At 33.7% G+C, this 24,845-nt stretch overlaps 1 protein-coding gene across 14 annotated transcripts in view; it reads right to left on the reverse strand.

The window, feature by feature from the left end:
• Positions 1–6,098: 6,098 nt before the first annotated feature.
• Positions 6,099–24,845, reverse strand: part of lrch3 (leucine-rich repeats and calponin homology (CH) domain containing 3) — a 69,599-nt gene continuing 50,852 nt past the window's right edge. For 3 of the 14 annotated variants that reach the window (XR_012394154.1, XR_012394150.1, XR_012394149.1), the window contains 5 exons: positions 20,947–21,047; positions 20,711–20,848; positions 20,329–20,406; positions 9,934–11,869; positions 6,099–8,330 (listed from right to left, as the gene is read on the reverse strand). Coding sequence is in view for 8 of the 14 variants with exons in the window: in XM_003200415.7 (XP_003200463.2) it covers positions 19,913–20,110; positions 20,329–20,406; positions 20,711–20,848; positions 20,947–21,047 (515 nt within the window). In the remaining 6 variants the exon portion in view is untranslated. Of the gene's footprint in view, positions 8,445–8,987; positions 11,870–17,098; positions 20,111–20,328; positions 20,407–20,710; positions 20,849–20,946; positions 21,048–24,845 lie in introns of those variants that run through there. The other 11 variants (XM_073930158.1, XM_068214867.2, XM_005173610.6 and 8 more) reach the window with 5 other exon arrangements.

Genomic DNA, 24,845 nt, shown 5'->3' on the forward strand with positions numbered 1-24,845 from the left:
TAGATTAAAAAGGTTAACTAGGCAAGTTAGGGTAATTAGGCAAGTTATTGTATAACAATGGTTTGTTCTCTAGACTATCGGAAACAATAGTAATATTAAAGAGGCTAATAATATTGTCTTTAAAATTGTGTTTAAAAAATTAAAAACTGCTTTTATTCTAGTTGAAATAAAACAAATAAGACTTTCTCCAGAAGAAAAAATATTATCAGAAATACTGTGAAAATTTCCTTGCTCTGTTAAACATCATTTGGGAAATATTTTGGGGGGCTAATAATTCTGTGTATATATGTGTGTATCAGGGATGTCAAATTCAATTCCTGGAGGGCCGCAGCCCTGCACAAGTTAGTGCAAACCCTGCTCCAACACACTTACCTGTAGGTTTCAAACAAGCCTGAAGGATTTAATTAGTTTGATCAAGTGTGTTTAATTAGAGCTGGAACGAAACTGTGCAGAGCTGTGGCCCTCCAGGAATTGAGTTTGACATAGACAGACAGACAGACAGACAGACAGACAAGATGGATGGATGGATGGATGGATGGATGGATAGATAGATAGTTGGATGGATGGATGGATAGATAGATGGATAGATAGATAGGACAGACAGACAGACAGACAGTCAGACAGACAGACAGACAGACAGACAGACAGACAGACAGACAGACAGACAGACAGACAGACAGACAGACAGACAGACAGACAGACAGACAGACAGACAGACAGACAGACAGATAGATAGATAGATAGATAGATAGATAGATAGATAGATAGATAGATAGATAGATAGATAGATAGAATGCTTCGACTTAATACATGTTGAGGTGGAAATACATTATGAAATGTACCATAATTTAATATTCTGCGATGTTCACTGTGTATAACAACCCTTAAATGAATTAAAACATAGTTGATAAAAAGTATCATACATCAGTATTAAATAATGCTTCATTTCCATTCTTAAATAATTTGAAATATAAACTCTGTAAATACATACTCACCATTAAATGCTGCATATTTAGTTCTTACGCTTCAGAGATTAAAAGGATTTCACAAACCTGCTTTAAAAAGCACACGTTAAAAACCCTGAATGCTTGATGAAAACCACAACTCGTCTGAAAGAAACAACCCTTTCAAATGAGATTAATTCATAATTTTACTACAAAAAATAATTCAGAACTCCCCATTCTGTCCATTTAGATTAACTGTAAGTGCTCCCCCTGTTGGACACTGAGTGTTAGTGCAGTCCACGGAAATTCTTTAGGAACAATGAACAGAAAACATCCATCAAAACACCGATCATTTACTCCTGTTCCCCCAAAAAAGCTCTGGAATGACAATCATAAAGAATAATCAACAAAAACTGATCCTCACAATTAAAAGTGCACCTCAAGTACAGCAGCTGATTATTCAAATCAAGTTTATTAGTAACGATTTTTACAATAATTATTTTAAAGCAGCTTTACTAAAGGTGATTAACAGCTGTACAATCATTATTAAACACATTTGTACTACAAATAACATTAAGTTAATAATAATTATGACAATAGTAGCATATTTTATATATAAAAGCTAATAATACTTCACATATAAAATAGTTAATATGTGAAAAAAACATGTTTAATGTTGATTCTCAGATACTGTATTTAAATGTTTGTAAGATTCGTTACTTAAAACTTATCAGAAATTGCAGTAAGCTATGAATAGTTGACAAAATGTTAAAATATTTTATTTATATTTAAATTACAAATAGTGATTTTTCATAATAAATATGAATAAAAAAGAAAATATCTTATTTTTTAATATGGAGAATATGTGGAAAAATTAACTAATTTGTAGAAACTTAAGTTATTTAGTGTAAAGTGTCAAAATGAGATTAGTTGGCTTCACTTAAAGTGAGTCAACTATTGTCTACACTTACCAGCCACTTTATTAGGTACACCTGTCCAACTGCTCGTTAATGCCAATTTCTAATCAGCCAATCACACAGCAGCAACTCAATGCATTTAGGCATGTAGACATGGATAGACGATCTGCTGCAGTTCAAAGCGAGCATCAGAATGGGGAAGAAAGGGGATTTAAGTGTTGGTGCCAGATGGGCTGGTCTGAGTATTTCAGAAACTACTGATCTACTGGGATTTTCACGCACAACCATCTCTAGGGTTTACAGAGAATGGTCTGAAGAAGGGAAAATATCCAGTTAGCAGCAGTTCTGTGGGCGCAAATGCCTTGTTGATGCCAGAGGTCAGAGGAGAATGGCCAGACTGGCTCCAGCTGATAGAAAGGCAACAGTAACTCAAATAAGCACTCGTTACAACCGAGCTCTGCAGAAGAGCATCTCTGAACACACAACACGTCCAACCTTGAGGCGGATGGGCTACAGCAGCAGAAGACCACACCGGGTTCCACTCCTGTCAGCTAAGAACAGGAAACTGAGGCTACAATTCACACAGGCTCACCAAAACTGGACAATAAAAGATTGGAGAAACGTTGCCTGCTCTGATGAGTCTCCATTTCTGCCGTGGCATTCAGATGGTCGGGTCAGAATTTGGCATCAATAACATGAAAGCATGAATCCATCCTGCCTTGTATCAGCGGTTCAGGCTGCTGGAAGTGGTGTAATGGTGTCATAAAGCGCCTATCACCTCAGACTGGTTTTGTGAACATGACAATGAGTTCACTGTACTCAAATGGCCCCCACAGTCACCAGATCTCAATCCAGTAGAGCAGTTTTGGGATGTGGTGGAATGGTAGATTGGCATCATGGATGTGCAGCCGACAAATCTGCAGCAACTGTGATGCCATCATGTCAATATGGAGCAAAATCTCTGAGGAATAATTCCAGTAGCTTGTTGAATCTCTGCCACGAAGGATTAAGTCAGCTCTGAAGGCAAAAGTGGTCCAACCTGGATCTAGTAAGATGTACCTAATAAAATGCCTAATGAGTGTATATGCATAATTAAAAATTAAATAAAGAAAAAATTCTAAGTTACAATGTGTTTACTTTAAAGCAACATATTGTTTTTTAGTTTATACCATACACTTCACCATAATCCCAAAAACAATAAAAACCTGTACAATTGTCTCTCAAATAAATGAAACCAAGGCAGAAATTGGGAAAGTTTTTATTAATGTATTCACAAATTCAAATGTGCAAACCAAAAAAAAACAAAAACAAACAGTTCCATCTTTTTGTTCCATCGTAAAAACATTACAGCGAATGCTTTGCAGGGGAAAGTGTTCTAAACAAAAGCGCAGTAAAAATAAAAGCTGAAGAGGGCGAGTGTGTGTTTGTCTGAAAGCAGTCGGTGGACAGTGGCTCATACTTATAAACGTATGGAATGTCTATATTTACTGTACAGACACGCAGGACAAACCTGCAGAAAAACAAAACATAATTGTGCTGGGGAAACACCCTAGTCAAGATTCATTTCATCCAGAAAAATGAACAAACATACTACAAATATTTATACAAAAAAACCTCTGCAATAATATACTTTTCTACCACTTTTAACCTCCCTTTAAAAACTCAAAGTCTCTAAAAAAGCAAGTTAAAATAGCAACTGTCATGATTTAGGATCCTACAGTCTTCCTCTCTCTTTTTTTTTTTTTTTTTTTTTGCTTGTCAGTCACTTTAAAGATGAGGAAGTTGTAAATGTTGCCTTATTATCTTTGAAATCCAAGCAAAAGAAAATAATAACATGTTCATGAGCCTGTTAGTGAATCTCATAAAAACACATCAAGGCCACATTTCACCAAATAATCAAAAGAATTTAAATAAAAATAAAATATATAATAATAACAATAATAATAATTATTATTACTATTATTATTATTATTATTACTGTTCTTGTATTATTATTAATATTATTATACATAGTTTTGTAAAGGTGATTCAGTTTTTTTGTCCTTTATGATGATAATTTGAACAAAAAATTATCTTAAAAAGCTTAAAATGTAATTAATTTTATTTGCATTTAGCTTGAAATGATCTGTCTGTGTTCTTCACCCAATAGTAATATTGTAATAATAATATTATTATTATTACAAATTTGTATAAAGGTTATTCTGTTTTTTGTCCTAAATTGTAGTTAATGATAAAAAAAAAACTCAAAAGTCGAGACTTTTTTGAGTCTCGAAAAACTCAAACAAGTAATACATTTTTATTTACCTGTAGCTTGAAATGATCCGTCCACGTTCTTTACCCAATAGCTGAATCTCAAAAATATTTGTGAAACACATTTAACCCCAAATAATAATAATAATAATAATAATAATAATAATAATATTAAAATTTATAATAATTAATAATGATTATTATTATTATTATACATGCTTTTATGAAGGTTGTTTTTTTTTTTGTCCTTTAATTATGATGATAATTTGACCTATATTGTAATTAATTGTCTTAAACTCTAAATGTAATTAATTTTATTTGCATTTAACTTGAAATGATCCGTCAGTGTTCTTGACCCAATAGCTGAATCTCTAAAATATTTAGGGAACACATTTAACCTTAAATGAATAAATAACATTAATTATTATTAATAATAATAATAATTATAATTATCTTCATCATTATAATACATACTTTTATAAAAGTTATTCTGTTTATCATCCTTGAAGCACACTTGTTGTTAATTGTCTTAAAAATAGAACTCAAAATGTAATTAATTTTATTTGCATGTAGCTTAAAATGATCTGTTACTGTTCTGGACCCAATAGCTGAATCTCAAAAATATTTACAAAACATTTTTAAACTTAAATAAATAAGAAATAACAATTAATAATAAAAATAATAACAAAAATAATTAGTAATCAATAATGATTGTTATTATTATGTATTTATTATTACTATTATTATTATTATTATTATTGTAAATACTTTTATAAACGTTATTCTGTAATTTGTCCTTTAATTATGATGATAATTTAAACTAAATTATAGTTATTGGTCTTGAAAAACTGAAAATGTCATTCATTTTATTTGCAATTAGCTTAAAATGATCTGTCTGTTCTTGATAGCTGAATCTCAAAAACATTTACAAAACACATTTAACCTCAAATAAATCGATAACAATTATTAATAATAATGTTTTACTCTTTTTTTATGTGTTTTGATTCTCAGAAACGATTTTTCATTGTTAATTATTTTATTTAAATAACCACAATTTGAAGCAAATATGTAAATAATTGTCATGAAAGAAAATGTGAAATTAAGATAAAAATGGGTCCAGGAAAACATTTAAATAAAAAGAAAAATGCGAAAAGATGCATGTTTCACTTACTAACTCATTGTGGCATTTTCATATAAATAGGAATAAAAATTACTGGAGGAAAAATCTAATTTTATGATACTTTTAATTCTCACAAGATGATCTCATTAGAGATCAAATGTGAATGTTTTAAACATAACATCGTATAAATAAACATAAAAATACATACGTGACTTTCATGGCATTATCATGAGCAAAACTGACTAATTCAAAATAAAATGCATCACTTTTGATTTCAGGTTTAAAACAACAAAACAAAATGCAAATAAAGTACTGCATAATAATGCATATAAAAATACTAATTCCTTTTTAAACCACTGTATACATGTGAAAAAATTAAGCCTGGGTGTTCTGTAGGGTCTAAATAATTTATATATTACCAAAAATAGTTGAATTTCAAAATCATTTACGAAACCCATTTAACCTTAAATAAATAGATGATAATAGTAGTAATAATAATAATAATAATAATAATAATAGGAAGAATAATAATAATAAAATGTTGAACCTAATTATTTTACTAATTCTTTTTAAACCGTTTTATACAATCATGTGAAAAAATTAGGACACCCTATGAAATTCTGGGTATTCAGTAAAGTTTTTTATTTATTTAATCTCAATTTTAACAATACAGAAAGGTTATGGTAACATAACAAAACTATTAAAACTGAAGACAATATTTTTCAAGACCTTCTGTAAATCTAATTCTACAAAACTGCATATTCTGAGGAAAAAGAGTGTCATCCTCAGGCGTTCATAAGGTGTCCTAATTTATTCACATGACTGTATGTGAAAGCAATATTTTAAAAAGACATTTCAATAGTAATATTGTTTAAATGTTTATTTAAAAAAGGACACATTTGTTGTTCCATCATGACAAGGGAGTGTAAATGTAAAGTATTAATATACTTCTTTTGATTAAAAGGTGAAAAGAGCTGTGGTGCTCATGAGGCTCAATCTCGTAACTCTTGGCTCTAGGGTTGTCACAATACTGGAATTCAACACCAATCGATACAAAAATCGTAAAAACGTCTATGTCTTGCTAACATTTGAGCACTTAAACAGTGCTGATTTGCCATTGTGCACATTTGCTCAACAGAAATGGCTGTGATTGGGTGTGCAGGTCATCAATTCACCGACATTACCGCTGTTTACTGAGTGTAACCACAGATACAGGGACGTCGTTCAGCTGGTTTGTCTATAAGCTGACATCCACTGATGAATCAATGTCTCTGTTTACGCTCATGTCCTTCACAGCCAATCACAGTCATTTCTGTTGAGCATGTGAACACAATGGCAAATCAGTGCTGTATAAGAACGCGCTCAAATGTTAGCGGGAAATGGATGTTTTTAAAAGTTCGGTATCGATTGGTATCGAATTTCAGTATCGTGACAACCCTACGCCCGGGGGTGAAGTGTGGAGAACTGCTGGTAAACTCTGGCACAATGCAGTAAATAATAAGAGTGTGTAGTAACAGCATGTGTGTGGTAAAAGTGGAACACTTAGAAAACATCTGTGCAAAACGCACACACATAACAGAGGCAGATGAACGTGTGTTTTGAAAACAGACACACCATAAGCGAAAGCCATGCAACGCTGGCAATGTAACAATCCGAATAAAAAGGCAATAAAAATAAAAACAGCCTTTATACTGCCGTCCCATTTCGGTCAAACTCCCAACACCCAGAATCCCACGCATGCAAGACCTGTAACACTAAAAAAAAAAAACAGCAAAAACACACCAGCCCTCGTGGCTCTAGCAACTCCAGCCAGGCTAGAACAATATAATAAGTGTTTCATTCATGTGTTTCAAACGTCTTTACATATATTTCTAGTTATTTAAACAAAATAATAAAAATTGTGCCCGTCATGCTCTCAGTTGTACAGTCGATAAAGTCGAGCTCTTCGTAAAAGTTAATAGCTTTTCTTGTCTCCGTTATTATGATTGTAGCACTAAAAGTGTCGGTAATACTTTACTTGAAAGGGTGTTCATAAGACTGTCATGACACCTTTATTAACATGACATGCATCTGAATGTAAATGAGACTTCATGAATGCTTATAACAGCTATCTTTAAGTGTCATTCGCTCAATTATGACAGTGTAAATGTGAAGATGGCATTGTTTGCTATGACAACATGACATAAACTAATATATTACCTGTATTTGTCATGACAACTTGACATTACCAATACATCATAACTTGTCCTAGATCAATGACAGCTATGATTATGAATGTATCATGAATATTTTTCTGATCACCTTTTCAGTGGAGCAAACGGTATTTGTAAATAAAATGATTTATTAAGTGTCATTACTTTGTCAAATCATTTCATAACAGCGGCAATAAGACTTAATGGCAAATTCAGCTTGTGCTGCTGTAGTTGAGGTCAACGAATATTAATGACGCTGTTATAAAATGCATGACATATTAATAATGGCTTCATAACAATCATGTTTATGACAGATTTATGACAAGTTTTGATAAATATTTTTCTTTAATATTTTTCTGATTACGCTTTCAGAGGAGCAAACTGTGTTTGTCATTAAAATATCTCATTAAAAGTGTCATTACACTGTCAAATCATTTCGTAACAGGATCATTACTATTTAATAACATTTCAATGACCAAATTCAAATTCAGCTTGTGCCACTGTAGTTAAGGTAAAAAAATATGATTGATGCTGTTATAACATACATGACATATTTATAATGGCTTTATAACAATCATGTTTATGACAGATTTATGACAAGTTTTGATGAATATTTTTCATTAATATTTTTATGATCACCTTTTCGGTGAAAAAAACTAATTGACATCAATATGTCTCATTAAAAGTGTCATTACTCTGTCAAATATATTTTTAGGCGTGTAAATAATATTTAACGGCATTTCAATGACAAATTCAGCTTGTGCCACTGTAGTGAGGTCAAAAAATATATTTTAGATGCTATTATATTCACAACAATTATAATGGCTTAATGACAATCATGTTTAAGACAAGTTTTGGTGAATATTGTTCATGAATATTTTAATGCTCATGCCTTCAGTGGAACAAACTGAAGTTGAAATTTAAAAATTGAAAAGTCCCATTAAAAGTGCCATTACTCAGTTAAATCGTTAACGCTTTAGAATAACTATCCGTTATAATTAGTTAATAATCCATTAATAAACTGTTAGTTATTGAGCTTTAAATTACTTGTTAAATAAAAGTTATTAGTTTGTTAATTATTTATAACTGTGGCTTATAGATGGGCAATAGATATCTTACAAGTTGTTAGTTAACAAGTTATAAATGACTTGTTAACTGTATTTTAAAGATTTATATATATATAATATATATATATATATATATATATATATATATATATATATATATATATATATATATATATATATATATATATATATATATACCAAATAAATTAGTTATAGATCTTGAACAAGCTTGAATTACTTACTAAAGGCATGTTATGTCTCAGTTAATAGTTTATATATGTTATTGGGACGTTATTCTAAAGTTGCAACTATCCTTCATTTATTAACTGTTAGTAAATGAGGAATAGTTGCAACTTTAGAATAACATCCCAATAACATACTTAAGCTAATAACTAACTTAACTAATGTATTAACTCACACTCGACAGATGAGTTGTTTATAGTTTAACCATCTACTAATACCAGTGAAATGTTGCAGAACTTTTCTAACAGAAGAGATTTTTATTTATTTTGTTTTCATGTTTAGTACAAAAAGTGCCCAAACCTCATTGGTTTGTATTCTGTTGTATACTGCAGCTCTGCCATGTGATAGCTCAGTATGTGTGTTTCTGTACATTAAACACAATGTTCAACATTTCATCTGTGGAGTTTCTTTGGTAAAATACAGCACACAGAAAAGCCTATGAGTGAAACAAGGTTAAGGTACAAAACTTTTATATTTTATTATCACATCAAATTTCTGTAGCTTGAACTTGTTCAATCCATTTGCTGTTCTACAAAGTTTCACTCGTATTAGTAGATGGTTAACAAACTATTAGTTGAGTGTTAGTTATTAGCTTATGTATGTTATTGGGAAGTTATTCTAAAGAATATTCTAACAGTTAGTAAATGAAGAATAGTTGCAACTTTAGAATAACGTCCCAATAACATACACAAACTATTACCTGATACTTAACAAGCCTTTAGTAAGTAATTTACTAACAGCTTGTTCATGATCTATAACTAATTTATTAGGTAGTTATAAATTATATATAAGGCCATCTTTAAGGCACAGTTATAAATAATTAACAAACTATTAACTTTTATTTAACAAGTCATTTATAACTCATTAACTAACAGTTTATTAATGCACTATTAACTTGTTAGAACGAATAGCTATTCTAAAGTCTTACCGCCAAATCTTTTCATAACAGCTTCAAAATTATTTAATGACATCTTAATGACAAATTAAGCTTGTGCCTCTGTAGTTTAGGGTCAAGAAAAAATTAATGACATTGTTATAATATTCACGATAATTATAATGACTGCATGACAATAATGTTTATGACAGGTGTTGTTGTTTAGGTCATGTCATGACAACTTGACATAAATCTGTCATAACCATGATTGTCATGATTATAATTGTGTCATGAATATTTTTCTGCTCACTTTTTTTCAGTGGAACAAACTGTATTTGTAATTAAAATATCTAATTAAAAGTGTCATTACTCGGTGAAATCATTTTATAACAGTGTCAATAACATTTAATGACATTTTATTGGCAAACTCAGCTTGTATCACTGTAGCTGATATCCAAAAATAATAACGACACAACACTTTTATAATATTCATGACATATTTAGAATAGCTTACTGACAGTCATGTTTATGACAGATATATGACAGGTGTTGTCATCGTGTTAACGTCAAGCTATTATGATTGTGATGTATTTATGTCAAGCTGTCATAACACATAAGGTCATCTTTGCATTTAAAATGTCATAACTGAGCGAATGACACTTAATAACAGTTGTTATAAGCATGCATAAATTCACATTCACCTTTATGATTATAAAGGTTTAATGAAAGTCTTAGGAACACCCCTTCAAGTAAAGTGACTGGAGGAAAACCCAGTGGTTAGAGACTTAAACCGTTCAGCAGGTCAGATCTCAGTCCTGACTGCTAATTATTAGTGTAATTCAGTCATGCTTTTATGCCATTTACACACTCATGGCTGAATCCCATGCAAACCCGCCACATTTCAACCTAAATAATACAAATCAGGCTCTCAACTAAGCCTTTATTTGTCCTTAATATTGTGCTATTTTATTTATTTACTATCTTAGCATTGATGTATTATTTTCATAATCCCAAAATAACATTACAGTGTTATTTCCTGATGTTTTAAGGATTTTCACTATAAAATATGCCAATTTATAAATTATTAAACATAAATGCATTACAATTGAACTAATAAATCATTATATAATTTGAATTATGGTAATATATTATGGTAGGATATTATGCTAATTAAGTTTTTTCTTATTGAGCTTACATTGTTCAATAACTACTCGGGTCACTCTAATAATGAGAACATTTGACAATTCGATAATTTAATATTCAAATCCATATAAATAAGCATACACATTCACTTTAATAAATCATATTAAGTGCATTCAATTTAAATAATAATGCATTAGTTTTTGCTTTGTGGTATTGTAACATAATTGTCATAATTTCCATTACTGTGATGCATCTCTTTACATCTATTTCTATTTATTATAATCAAGTCGATCTCTAAAGAAATTCACATTACCATAATACAACTGAACATTAATTGATTAATTCCCATTATTCAGTATTTGCTGTCTTTATTGTTAAACAGTAAAAAAACAGCAGTACAATGATTTATTATGTAAATCCACATAAATAAAATGTAAACATTTAATTTAATTAAATGTGCAATAAAATGTAAATGCATTTAAATAGTCCATCGTTATATTTTTTGCATTCCGGTAATGAGGGCTGGTCTTATAAATAAATTTCACAAAACTAAAAAAGGTCCTCAAAAATATTTGAGTCTTTTATTTCTCCCCCCAAGTATAATATCTTGTTTAATTTAGGGTGAAATGCGAACAGATTTTGTGAGATTCAACCAGTAGTCATCGTTACTCTCAGATACGCGAGCCTGGGTAATTTGGCCAGCTCTCATTTCCACATCACTTAGGAGTCAATAATAATAATAATAATGATAATAATAATTATACATGATAATAAATGAACACCACCCATAATAGGTAAAGATACTAAAGTGTAAAACTAACTGTAAAAATGAAAGCGAAATGCTTTGATGAGTCTGTGTTTTCCGGTGCCGTTTGCGGAGCAGGTAGTGTGTGTTTGTTACCATTACTGAACCGTTCACTGAGCGGAAAGGAGTCTTGAGGATGTTTGGGGCTGATGGAACGAGTCCTACAGCACGAGGGCAGTGCCGGCAGTGGTCGGGGTGGAGCTGGGAGAGGGTGTGTGTTTCGGAGGAGCCAAATCAAGGAGAGCACGAACCGTTCCTGCAACCTGAGGCAGACCTCGCTCCTCCAGAATGTGCAGAGGGAGACACAGCTGACTCTATGGCACAAACACACACACAAATACACGCACACAGAGATGTGCATGCATACACAGACATACACACAATGCACACACACACGCATGTACAAACACACAAATGCATGCATGCAGACACAGATGCATGAACGCATACACAAAGCCATGCATGCAAGCGCATACCAATGCATGCACACATGCACACACAAATGGATGCACGCAAGCACATACAAATGAACGTCGCGCACACACACAGAGAAGCATGCGCGCACAAACAAACAGAAGCATGCATGCACACACACACACAGATGCATACAAACACAAATGCACGCACACACATATACACAGAGAAGCATGAGTACGCACAAACAGATGCATGCACGTGCACGTGCGCACACACACACACACACACACACACACACACACACATACAGATGGATGCACATACACACAGATGCATGCAAACACAAAAAAATGCACGCACACACACACACACACACGCACACACCCAGATGCATGCACACCCACAGACGCATATACACAAACACACACACACACACACACACGCAGATACATACACGTACACAGATGCATGCACATACAGACGAATACACACACACAGATGCACACACACACGCACACATACATACAGAAAGAGAGAGGGAGAGAGAAAGAAAGATGGGGCAAACAAAATGGGGACAAAAAGGGAATGTCAATGAAGAAACCAAAAATATAACTTAATACAACTTATTAATGGAGGAACTCAAACTTAAGTAGAGAACATAAAGCAGAACCCAAGAATGATTTAACACAAGATGAAAATAAAATCATGGGTTTTGGAAACTGTAAATAAAGATGGAGGAAATGAGGAAAGACAGAAAAATCGTTCAAAAATCGAAAAAATCTAGTAACTAACTGCTGACTGCTGACACTACAAGTGCTAGTTAGTAGAGAGAGCTATTGAACGTGCTTTGGGTTAGTGATCTGAACAAAGCCACACACAGATCGAAATAAAGCATGTAAATAATCCTGCAACAACGGACATTTTCAAAATAACTCTCCTGCTCACCAAGGCCATTGATATTCAAATGACATTCAGCAAATATTAGAAGTGTTACAATGATCATTAACTGTAATGCATTTTAAAAATAGTAATGACTCTAAAAGCACCCTAGCAACCACCTATAATCCAACATTTTCACATATTACTTTCCACACAAATTTTTTTGGGGTAGTCCACCCCAAAATTAAAATGCTGTCATTGTAATTTGAAATCTTTGACTTTCTTTCTTTTTTCAGAATGCTGAAAACCTGTGACCATTGACTTACATAGTATTGGTTTTTCCTACTAAAGTAGCCAATGACTAATTCAAGGACAATGTGAGAGAGATTTTTTTTTTTGCCTCTCTGCCCAAATGTATCTTACTTAGTTTTTCTAAATGGGAAGGGGGGGGTCCAATTTCACTACATGACAGTGTATTTGACTACATGAAAGTGACAAATAAAGGCCTTTGATTGATGGTTCCAGATTTTCAGCATTCTTCAAAATATCTTCTTTTGTGTTAAATAAAAGAAAGAAACTCAAAGATTTGAAACCACTTGAGGAAGAGTAAATAGCAGATAAATGATAACTTTTGGGTAAACAATCTTTTAAAGCTTATAAAATGATGTCAGGCTTTCAAAGGCCAACATATATCACTTTGTAAACTTTATCATTGCTGTCAAATCTAATTTAATATTCTTCATATTTTTGGTGGAAACTATGTTAGGTTTTTACAGGGTTTAAAAGAACAGTGTTAATCTTTTGTAAAATTATAATTAATAAAATTGTGTTACTGATAAATTGAGTAAACTGAAATTATTATCAGTATTTAAAAAAAAAAGGATGATATAATCAAAAATGTTTCTTCATCACCAAATCAGCATATTAAGATGATTTCTGAAGGATCATGTGATAATAAAGACTATGGGCTCTATTTTAACAATCTAGACGCAAAGTCTAAAGCGCATGGTGCAAAAGCATTAAGGGTGTCTCTGAATCCACTTTTGCTATTTTAAGGACCGGAAAATACGCTCTGCGCACGGTCTAACAGGGTTGTGCTTATTCTCTTAATGAGTTCTGGTGGTGTTTGGAGCATAACCGGCATTAAGCCAATTAGAGTATTATCTCTTATTCCCTTTAAGAGTCAGTTGCGTCACACCATGGCAAATTGCTATTTACATGGCGAACTTTGTAAGTGTAAAAACTGAACAATTCACTGGCGAGAAAACAGTTAAACAGAGCATCTGCAGCGCGAGGATAAAGAACGAGCCTCCTCCATTCAGCCTCTTTACTTTCTCTTTACTTTAGTCTTAATCTTTACTTTGGTGGCTAAGAATACAGTGGAAACTCACTCCACTGAAGACATCCATCAGCCCACATATTTAATTTTGTTTGTTAAGCACGAAGATTTGTTTTAAAACTATTTCTAAATTCAGTTCTAATTTCCAGCAAAGAAATACATTAACAATAATAATGAAGTGTGGCGTTATATTCAAACACACACCCTGTTCTTATGCCCTATATGGTTATGCAGACGTCTCCAAAACCCAACATGTGGACAAATCTAGACTTCTTTTTATTAAAACAAATATAAATATGCATATATTAAATAACACCACTATTAATAATAACATTATACTAATGCAAAGTGTCATGAATAAACTGAAATTAGCCCCCCGAGGTGAAGGAGGATTGGAGGTGGTGTTTTTTATATTTATGTAGAGAATAGTCATTTTAATCCTTTAATTTTTTATATGTTTTCATATTTTTTGCATCCTGTGTGTATTAAGCAATGTGTAAGCGTTTGGACCTGCACAGGCGCATAACTAACACGCTGTGCGCTGGACTTTAGAGCAGCTTTTACTTCGTCAATGGCGTGGTCTATTTCAGTTTCTCAAAAAGCAACACGCCAACAATGCACCTTAACACACCTCCTTAATAGACCGGCACACCCATAAGTCCACAAAGAGGCATAAATGAATTTGCTATTTAAACAACAAGGCGTAAAACATGAAAATTAGGATTGCGCTGGTCTGAAAATAGCAACAAATCGTGCCATACATGTCTAGTGCCTTTTTGAGCCGGGTGTATGATAGAGCCCAATGTAATAAGTAATGATGATGAAAATTCAACTTGCAATTACATGAATTAAATATTTTATGCAAAGTATAATAAAAAAAAATACTTTTTAACTGTAATAATATTTTAGAATGTTAACAGTATTTTTGATTCGGTGAGTAGTAGAGGATCCAAAATGTGATCATTTTCACCTGTCAGGTTTTTTTTTTCAATACACCAGTCACAGGTTTAAACAGAACTAATCACACATCTACAGCACACTTGAGTTTCAGACTTTATTGTAGAAAAGCAGAGGACAGCAGTCAGACTGTAGGAAAATCAGGCAATATGGCACACAAATCTGACCGACACAAACACTCACACACACTCTATGTGAACCAGTGTTTCAGAAACACATTATACTGTATATTAATGATCAGCAGGCATGTAATAGTTGACCAGAACTGTTGTTTTAGAGAGTAACCTGTGCTTAAGACTGACAGCATGCGTGATAAATGTACAGGGTTAAGAGCGGTCAGCAAGTTTGAAAGTTTCTAGTTATTTTAAAGGGTTAGTCGAACCAAATTACAATTCTGATATTATTTGCACACACCAAACGCCATTTAAATGTGTATGATTTGCATTCTGCACTGAAAAAAAGAAGACATTTAACTGGCATTAGTCCCTACTGCTGTTTTTTTATGATGTTTTGCTATTTTTGACCCTTTAAAGCCTCTTATTTGCTGTATTAATGTGGAAAAGAGCAGCTCGGACACTGTGCAAAATATCTCCTTTTTGCGTTTCCATACACAAAAGCAACTCATACACATTAAAAATGGCATGAAGGCAAGTTAATAATATATTTGGCTGCACTATTGTGTTAACTGTGAAGTGGAAGACATGGACATACAGTATATTTAAGGCACAGAGGGGTAAAAACAGGGGGCGTTTATGGTTTGGCATCCTCAATACGGTCTCATGTCCTTTTTTTTTTGAGAACATTAGGGAGAATTAAATAAGCAAAACCATCACAGGAGCCACACAGAGTTGAGTTTACAGACTTTGGGAAAATGTGCAGCAGAACTAACACACAATAAAGGGCTCGATCGCGGAGCAGGCAGCTTGTTCTGTCGTCTTGTTTAAGGCTGAAGAGGCTAATACACCCATTTTTGTGCTTTGATTTTTTGCTATGGAAATGTGCTCTCTCTCTATATATACACACACACACATATATATAAACACTCAATCCGCAAAGCCTCGCTTAAGGGAGTCACTGACCAATCCTATCATAGCAACGATTGCCGTCAAGTTTGTCTATTTCAATTTGGATTAAGTTTTCTTCATGAATTTTAAATGGCAAAAATATTTTGATCAAACAGATGATTGCAAAATCATATATAATCTTACAAAAGTCATATTTTGAATACATTTTGTTCATTGAACTTTCTATGCACTGTAAAAATGTAGTTGTCTGTTTTTTACTCCTAGCAAATAACGTATGAATGTATTTTATTTATTCCGAAATCAAACAAAAAGTGCTTCAGGGGTAAATAATGTGCCAATGCTCTTTGGATAATGGACTCATAAAGATAAACAACAGTCATAACTTATCCGAGGCACTCGAAAAGATAAAAAAAATAATTAATTACTTTATTAAAATGTATTAACAATTAATTTGTACTTTCTTTGAGTGCCTTGGGGGTCAGTGCATCTTTTGGTCATTGGATTTTCATTTTAGAAACAGATATTGAAAAAAGAAAAAAACGAGTCGATTTTTGTTTTAAAATTAAAGATGAAAATTGAAATTTAATAAGTTTTTTGATTTTAGCTTTTGAATTTTGAATTTTCTTTTTTTTTTTTTTTTTCATGGTAAAAACTGAAAAAATTAATTAAAAAAATTATTTGGTTTTCATTTTTTTTTTCGAATAACAAAAAATAAAATCACCAGAAAACAAAAACAAATAAAGGCTTGTTTTTATATATTCCAAAACTAGATAGGCCAACTCATTTACGGTGATGCAATGCTGACCTGCTCTAGGCTATTATTTTTTCCCACCTAATAATGTTATAAAAGGTATTTTCTTGTTATAACTGGATTTTGTTAAGACATATTATCCTCATTAAGACAACATATTTTTGTATGAGGGCCAATTATAGGCTATATATTTATTTTTTGTTAGCATGTTGTAAATGAAACAATCTTTATTTTGACATTACATGCAAGCATTACGTTGCTTTACTGAACACTTTTCTGAAAATAAAGTTTTAATATTGTTAAAACCATATTGCTTCTACATCCCGAAGTTTGACCACCAATCATTTCAGGTGAGGGAGGCAGTTGTTCGTTATGCACATTTCAATACGTAATAATATTTTAAAATAAAAGTTGACAGCTAATTTTATCTGAAAGGAGGCATGCTGAACAAACATCATTATAACCATCCTGTGTCTTTTAAAAACTGATTATTACTAAGCTTGCAGATGAGTTGTGCGTGCGTTATCACCCCGCTACAGTGGGTCTATCTATAATTTCATATAGCCATGTGCAAATATAGCAGATTTTTAATACATAAATTGAAATTATTTTAATAATAACCTGCCCTACTGCTATTACATTAAAATCCTGTTATAACAAGAAAACACCTTTTATAACATTATTAAGTGGAAAAACAACAATAGCCTATAGTAGGCTAGCAAATGAGCATTGCATCACCCTATATGAGTTGGCCTATCTGGTTTCAGAATATATAAAAACAAGCCTTTATTCATTTTTTTTTCTGTTGATTTTATTTTTTGTTATTTGAAATAAAAAATGAAAAATAAATTATTTTAGAGTTCTGCTTTTCTGTTTTTTACCATGAAAAAGAAAAACGAGTTTATTTTGTTTTTTTTTTTGCTTTAAATTTTAAAAACAAAAATTAAAAACACATTGAATTTCAATTTTCGTTTTTTTATTTTAAAATAAAAATTTAAAAAACGACTCGTTTTTTTCGTTCTTCAATATCTGTTTCTAAAATGAAAATCCAATGACCAAAAGATACACTGACCCTTGGACATATGATTTTGTATTTTAATTATAATTTTACTGGCTTTTGATTACATAAAAGCTTTTAAACTATTTTTGTCTTCGTGTTATTCTTGTTGTCCATTTTTTAGTCAACTTGGGTTGTATTTAATTGACAATTTCATAAATAAAGTGTAATTGTCATCAATTTTATGCTGAATCAAATTTCATTTTTAACTTTCATTGCATTAAACTGAGCTCAGACATCAAGTTAATCGAATATTAGCCATGAAAACGTTTTATTATTCCACTTATTGCTCATTATTTTTCAACTTTTCTACTAGATTTAACTTATGGTTTAAAGAAAATGTAAGTAATGTAATTTTTAATGCAACGTAAGATTAAATGACTTGTAAAATGAATATTATTAATATGAATATGAACTGAACTACTTTTTACAGCGTACCCATAAAAAACATAACATATAAATGATTTGTGATGCTGAAAGTTAGGGAAAAAATGGTTCTATTGCATGTCATATTACTTAAATGTATGATATATGAAAACAAAAAGCCATACAGGTATATTTTGGACTTGGATAATTTAAATAACAAGCTTATTCAAATAGGTTTCTCAACACAGATGCTTTTAACTCTTAATATTGTGTTAAGATACTATCCAAGGAGAAGTGTTTTTAACATTGATTAAATGCTTCTTAAAGCAGACAATTGGCATATAAGAAAGATTTCAGAAGGATCATGTGATCATAAGACTGGAGTAATAATGCTGAAAATTCTGCTTTGAGCCACAGGAATAAATTAGAATTTAAAACAGTGCTTAACATAAACGAGTACACCCCATTTAGAAAATGAACATTTTTATCCATTTCTCATTGAAGTTAAGTCATATTTTGGTGCATTTGAACAAAACAGATCTACTACTAAACAGATATATTTAATAAAATAATTAAGAAATTTAGAAATAGAAATATAATACAATTAAATTCATGCAAAATATTAAGGAAAAAAATTACAAACTACAAAATTTAAACTACTTTTTATTTAATATTTGTCCCTAACATATACATTTCAGTGTACTCATTTTGGACTATTATCATACGTTATTTTGTTAGATTAGCTCCAGAATTGACCTCAGTACTGACTAATCTAATGTACATATCCACAGATATAACACTGTAAAGCTTCTCATAGAAATGATTAATCTAAAAGAGAGATTTGTGAGGGATGTACTCATACATGTTGAGCACTGTAAACGGAAAACTAATAAAATGTAGTATAATATATCCCAATTTTACAGCTCTTTCTGTGTTTTTGATCAAATAAATATTGATCGTATGAATAACATCATCTAACTGACTGTAGTTCAATATCTTTAAATAGAAATTACTCACACATTTTGCAAAAGTCCCTGTAATCAAATCAATCATTCCCACTCTGAGCACACAACGTGTACAAATGTTAATTTATCAAGCTCTTCTTCCAGAGCAACACTTCTTCCAAAAAAACGGGGCTAATCAAAGTATCAATAGACCCTTTTCACAAGACTGTTATGATGTGTTGAATATTAAATAATTAAGTAATGCTTATGCTTGGTGTTTCTAATGCAGTCTCTATGGGGGCAGGACTGTAAATTTGACTTTATTCTCTCTTCTGGCTAACGTTATCAGTCTTACACTATTTGTTTTTCCTTTTTCTGTAAGCCTTGATAACACGATTGTGGATTTGTTTTTAAATTATTTCAGCAAATAGGCATTTAAAAACAATATTTGTTGTACTCTCCCATTCACTGCACTCTAAGTTTACCCAACAATGCCGACGTCCGCTTCTGAGAAACCTGGAAATGTGAAAAGGGTCCATTGGGTGCACTTGGAGACACTAAAATGTGCATAAACACCAGCTATCCTGTTAACCTTACAAACTGGAACGGTCTAAAGTGTGGTTTAAACGCTTGGCACCAGGTGGCAGTAGATAGCACATAGCAGCGACATGATTGACAAGTAAAAAAGGGCAAATCCAGCCAGCTGGGAAGAAGGGGCGTGGCGAAGGGGAGGCGGAGCCAGAGAGAGCAAGGCTTCGACCAGCCTGAACACACAAACCAGTTCCCCTTCTAACACATCGCCCGCTGAACACAAACTATCCTGAACACAGACCCAAGAGCAGCAGGAGGAAGAAGATGGTCAAATAAAACACAACGAGGGTGTTGATGGGGTGTGATGTGGTTTAAATTAAAGGGGAATGAGGAGAGAGAGAGAGAGTTAGCTGTGTTAACTGCAAGAGATGTTAAAAAGCCTAGTTTTGAAGCAAACATGAAGGAGTTTTATTAACTTTGTTATAAAACTAAAGATCGTAAACTAACCTGAGGAACTCCAATTCTGCGGCACGCCTCGAGGAAGTTCTCCACATTCCGTCGACACTTGGCCATTGTCAGTTTCGGCTGGAAAGGAAAGGAAAAAACATGTGATGCATTGTCATAAACATCCGGTTAAAAAATAACAATTTAATAATGTAAAAAAATCCTCTATAAGTCTGAAATTTAATTCATAATACTCTTAAAATGGTCTTGAAAAGTCTTAAATTTGACTGTGAAAGCTGCAGAAACCCTGTATAAAAGTGTCTGGTGCATATGGAGAGGAAAAAGTATGTTTCCTACAGGTGGTTTGTCAAGCCCACTAACCTGTGTGAAACACACTCAGAATTGCATGATGTTATGAGCAAAATGAATCCAAAAGGTCACTCACCACTGCCGGTGAGGGTACATGGATGCTCGGTATGGATCGAGGACGCACATGATTGGCCAGATGGCACAACACGACCCCGTCAGTCAAAGCTGCTCCGAGATCACTGGGTAAGGACACCTTGAGTCGACACTCGATATTCTGCAGGAGAGCCACTAAATGAGACTTACAGCAGGAAATAAACTATAAATGACTAAAAACAGAAATGGCAGGTAACTAAGGCAATTTGATTAGCGCACCCTTCTCAGCTGCTCTATCAGTAACGCCTCCTCTCCAGTAGGGGCTGGACTCTGTGTGGGTGTGGCTTCTACTGGCTCCGCCTTTTGTGTGCCTGATTCTCCTGCAAGAGTCAAGCATATCATTAGGAAGAGGTCATTAGTCTAAATGGCACACTATGCCAAGGGTGCTTAATCCTGTTCCTGGAGATCTACTGTCCTGCTGAGTTCAGCTGCAAACTTGCTCGATGTTTATCAGTTTAATAGTGACCTAAGAAATTTTTAATCGGTTTATACAGTAATTTGTACTTCAATATTGGGACAGATCCATACAACGCTGCTAGATGGCACCACTAACTCGGTTTTAGTGCTCTTGTGTCAACAGAATATTAAATTCCCATAATCAGTGGCTTCCTCTTATGCCTAGTTCACACTAGAGGATTTTAAGCCTGATTTAAGCCTGATTTGAAAGTTAATGAGCTCGCCGATAGATCGGGCTGTGATCGGGAAGAAATCTGCGGGTGCACGGCGCTCGCCGCTCTTTATGTGTGAACTACTGAACAACGCATCAAGGAGGCTCGCTGACGCGTCGCCGACACCTCACAGGCAGAAATCCAACATTTAGCATGCTAAATATTCCAGAGCAGTCGGCCGACTCAACCCCACGTGTGGTCAGATGTAGTGACGAGCTACAGCCAATGAGAGAGCATATCAGCATGAGCTGAATGCCTGTGTGTTCAGGAGCTCAGCAGAAACATCTGTGATTGGTCAGAATGGGCATCGGTGCACTCGCTTCATTCTGCGTTAGCACAGACATGAGAGTAGGATTTATTAACAGTGGAACTAGAATTCTGTAACTATTAGAATTAACATACTGCTCATTTTGACCATTCTCATATAAAACGCCATATTGTCACAACATATTTACATTCAAAGCTATTATTGAGATATTAAAATTAAGCTTTGAATGTCTGGCATCATATTTAATGACACCATTACCCTAAAAATATAATCTTTTTTTTGGTAATACAGCCTATAAATATGTAGTTAAGATACTAAAACACTTAAAGGTCTTTTCACTTTCAAACAGGAGCTATTTCACAGCACAGAATATGCTGTTTTGAAAGATATCTGAAGTAAATTGATGTTTTTGCCATCAGAAAGTTTGGTTTATGTTAGCAGGAAGTTGCTAGGCAAGAAAATGCACACATATTTAAAGTCACAGCGAAAAGTATCAGACATGCATGCAGTCATTTTGACCAATATGGTAATTTAAGGCAAAAATGCTCAGTTCTTTACTGTTTTGTAATAAATAAATAAAATAACAATGTCAGAAAGAAATACACTGATAGTTAGAAAATGGCAGGGTGTTATAAATATGTTAGTTTTATTTCAAAAAATTATAAAATTACAAAAATTAAAAACTCTCTGTGTATCTATCCACTCAAACCTTGCAGATGAGTGATTAATCCGCTGATGAATCAGCTGATTTGAAGATGTTTTAAATGCTTTCTCCAAAGCTTGAAACGCGGTCAGTGATGTCATCAGCACACAAGCAGCCAATAGTGTTCAGCTTTTTCTGACGACTCCTCCCTCAAATTTTCATTGGCTGTGGTTTTATAGCTTGAATGAGCTGATGGGGAATGAGTTGTTGTCAGATCATGTAGTGTGTGACCCCCCTCATGTGGATCATTCACAGAGTGTTGCGTAGTGTGAACACCACAGAGATTAAAAGACACAAAGTCAAGTCATGTAGTGTGAACGGCACAGCGATCTGCTGATGTTTAAAATCCTGTAGTGTAAACTAGGCTTTACGTGCTTTAAAGGACTACATAATATCACTATACACAATAGCCTAGGTAGGTCTACAATTACATACCCTGAATGACGTCCGGAATAGAGCAGTTACTGCACCTTTTTGTGCATAATGATGAACAAAGAAGGAACAAACCATCAGGTCATCTGTTTTGGTGACGATGAAACTCATCGAGACCCCTCCCCACCCTCAAAAAAAACAAATCGGATTTGCACAAGGAGTCAACCCATTGAGCTCGGAAATATGGAAGCTCGGAAAAGAAACACATCCCTGAGTGACACGCAGACAAATATTTTGCAGTACAGAGACACAACCTTTGATGCTCATAAATTATCAAGTCATCGTGCTGCATGTATTTGGAGGTTTGCTGAAGGTGCAGCTGTCGTGCAGAGAGGGGTTTGTATGACAGTTCATGTTCATTGAAAAGTAAGAATGATTAATAAATCCATATGAAACAGTCCCTTTAAAATGACGCCCCTAAGTGCACCATCCAGATATTTAAAGTGCACTTTTACCATTTAGGATTATTAGTGTAAACACTCTACTTATGCCGTACTCACACTATGTACAGTTGCCTTGAAGCGGGCCAAAGCACGCTTGTCCCCCCTCCCATCTCCCCTGACGGCCTGCACTCACATTACATTCGGGCCTGGGCACGCTCACGTCACTGATGCTGCGCTGTTCAGTTTAACAGAAGAGAAGCGCTCTCTCTGAGCACAGTGAAGATTTCTTTAGTTATATCGTTTAAGTCGTTTGATATGTAGTGACACGCAGTTGAATATTTCACTGAACAGATCCGCCACTTTTGGTGCTCATAACAACCATAAAGTCCTCGTGCTGCAGGAATTAGGAGGTTGCTGAAGGTGCTGAAGGAGGTTGCTGTCAGCTGGCAGTGAGGGGTTTGTGTATTTAATAATCAACGACAGTTCTCTATTCTTAATACTACAGTATGCTGCAGCATCTCTGGAGAGCAAAAGCACGAAAGGAGTCCGACGGAGCGAGAGCAGATCATTCGCACGTGAGCAGCCAGTGTTTTGAGAGCTCGCAAGCAGTTTTGTCCATGAACAAAGGAAACCGGCGTGTGAGCAGAGATTCGCTCTCTCGTATTACAGCGCTCCCGACTTTTAAAACTGCGCTTGTGACATTTATCAGGGAAATAACGGCACTTTGCCAGCCGAAATCATGTCGTGCGCACTCAAAGCGAACTTTGGCAAACACAGCGATGATGTCACATTCGCCGCGCGCACTGAGTTTAATATCAGAACGCTGATTGGCTATTGCAAGTTGACCTTTTTGTAGTTGTAATACCGCAAATTACAATTGGACTAGTGAAATAAAGAACTACAACACCCCAAAAACCTAGCAACAACAACAAAAAGAATTTAAATGAGCATTAGATGTAGCGTTACATGGACATCGCAAAAATAAGACCTGTGCAAAAATATTTAAGACCTAAAACAGCAAATTTAAAACTTTTTAAAGCCATAAATTTTGATTTATGGCTTTAAAATTTAATTTAAGACTTTTTAACACTTTTTAAGACCCCGCGGGGACCCTGTAAAGTGTTACCAATTAATCCATATCAAACAGTCCCCTAAAAGTCACAACTTGCTTTCAGTTTCGGGCTCAGGCGTGTTTTGCACTCACAATACAAGAGTACTGCGCCAAAGCCCAAGTGAACCGCGCTTAGCACCCGATTCGGCGCACTCGCACTTCTCAAACGATCCGGGAAATGGGCCTGGGCCGGTTCGGATAGCATTGTGTGAGTACGCCCTAACACTATTTTAACTTTAAAATGGCACAGAATTGCAAACAAGTATGCAAATTGGGATGCATGTATGTGACCATGAACCACAAAACCAGTAATAAGTAGGCCCACACAGAATCTGTGCGCGCAGAATTTCGCAGATTTCTGCAGATTTTTAGCCCATCATAAATTCTGTTTTTTACTTGAGTAAATGTGTGTAAATCTAAATGTATTTAGTTTTTAACTAATTACAGTAATATTATTGACTAATATGAAAATGCTCATTTGATTTCTTTACAATGCAGTTTGTACAGTAATATTTTCTGTCTTTTAGTAGATATATCATATGAGAGACTTGCT

This window comes from Danio rerio, chromosome 18 (genome assembly GCF_049306965.1).
Source record: "Danio rerio strain Tuebingen ecotype United States chromosome 18, GRCz12tu, whole genome shotgun sequence".
In the NCBI taxonomy this organism is placed as follows: domain Eukaryota; kingdom Metazoa; phylum Chordata; class Actinopteri; order Cypriniformes; family Danionidae; genus Danio; species Danio rerio.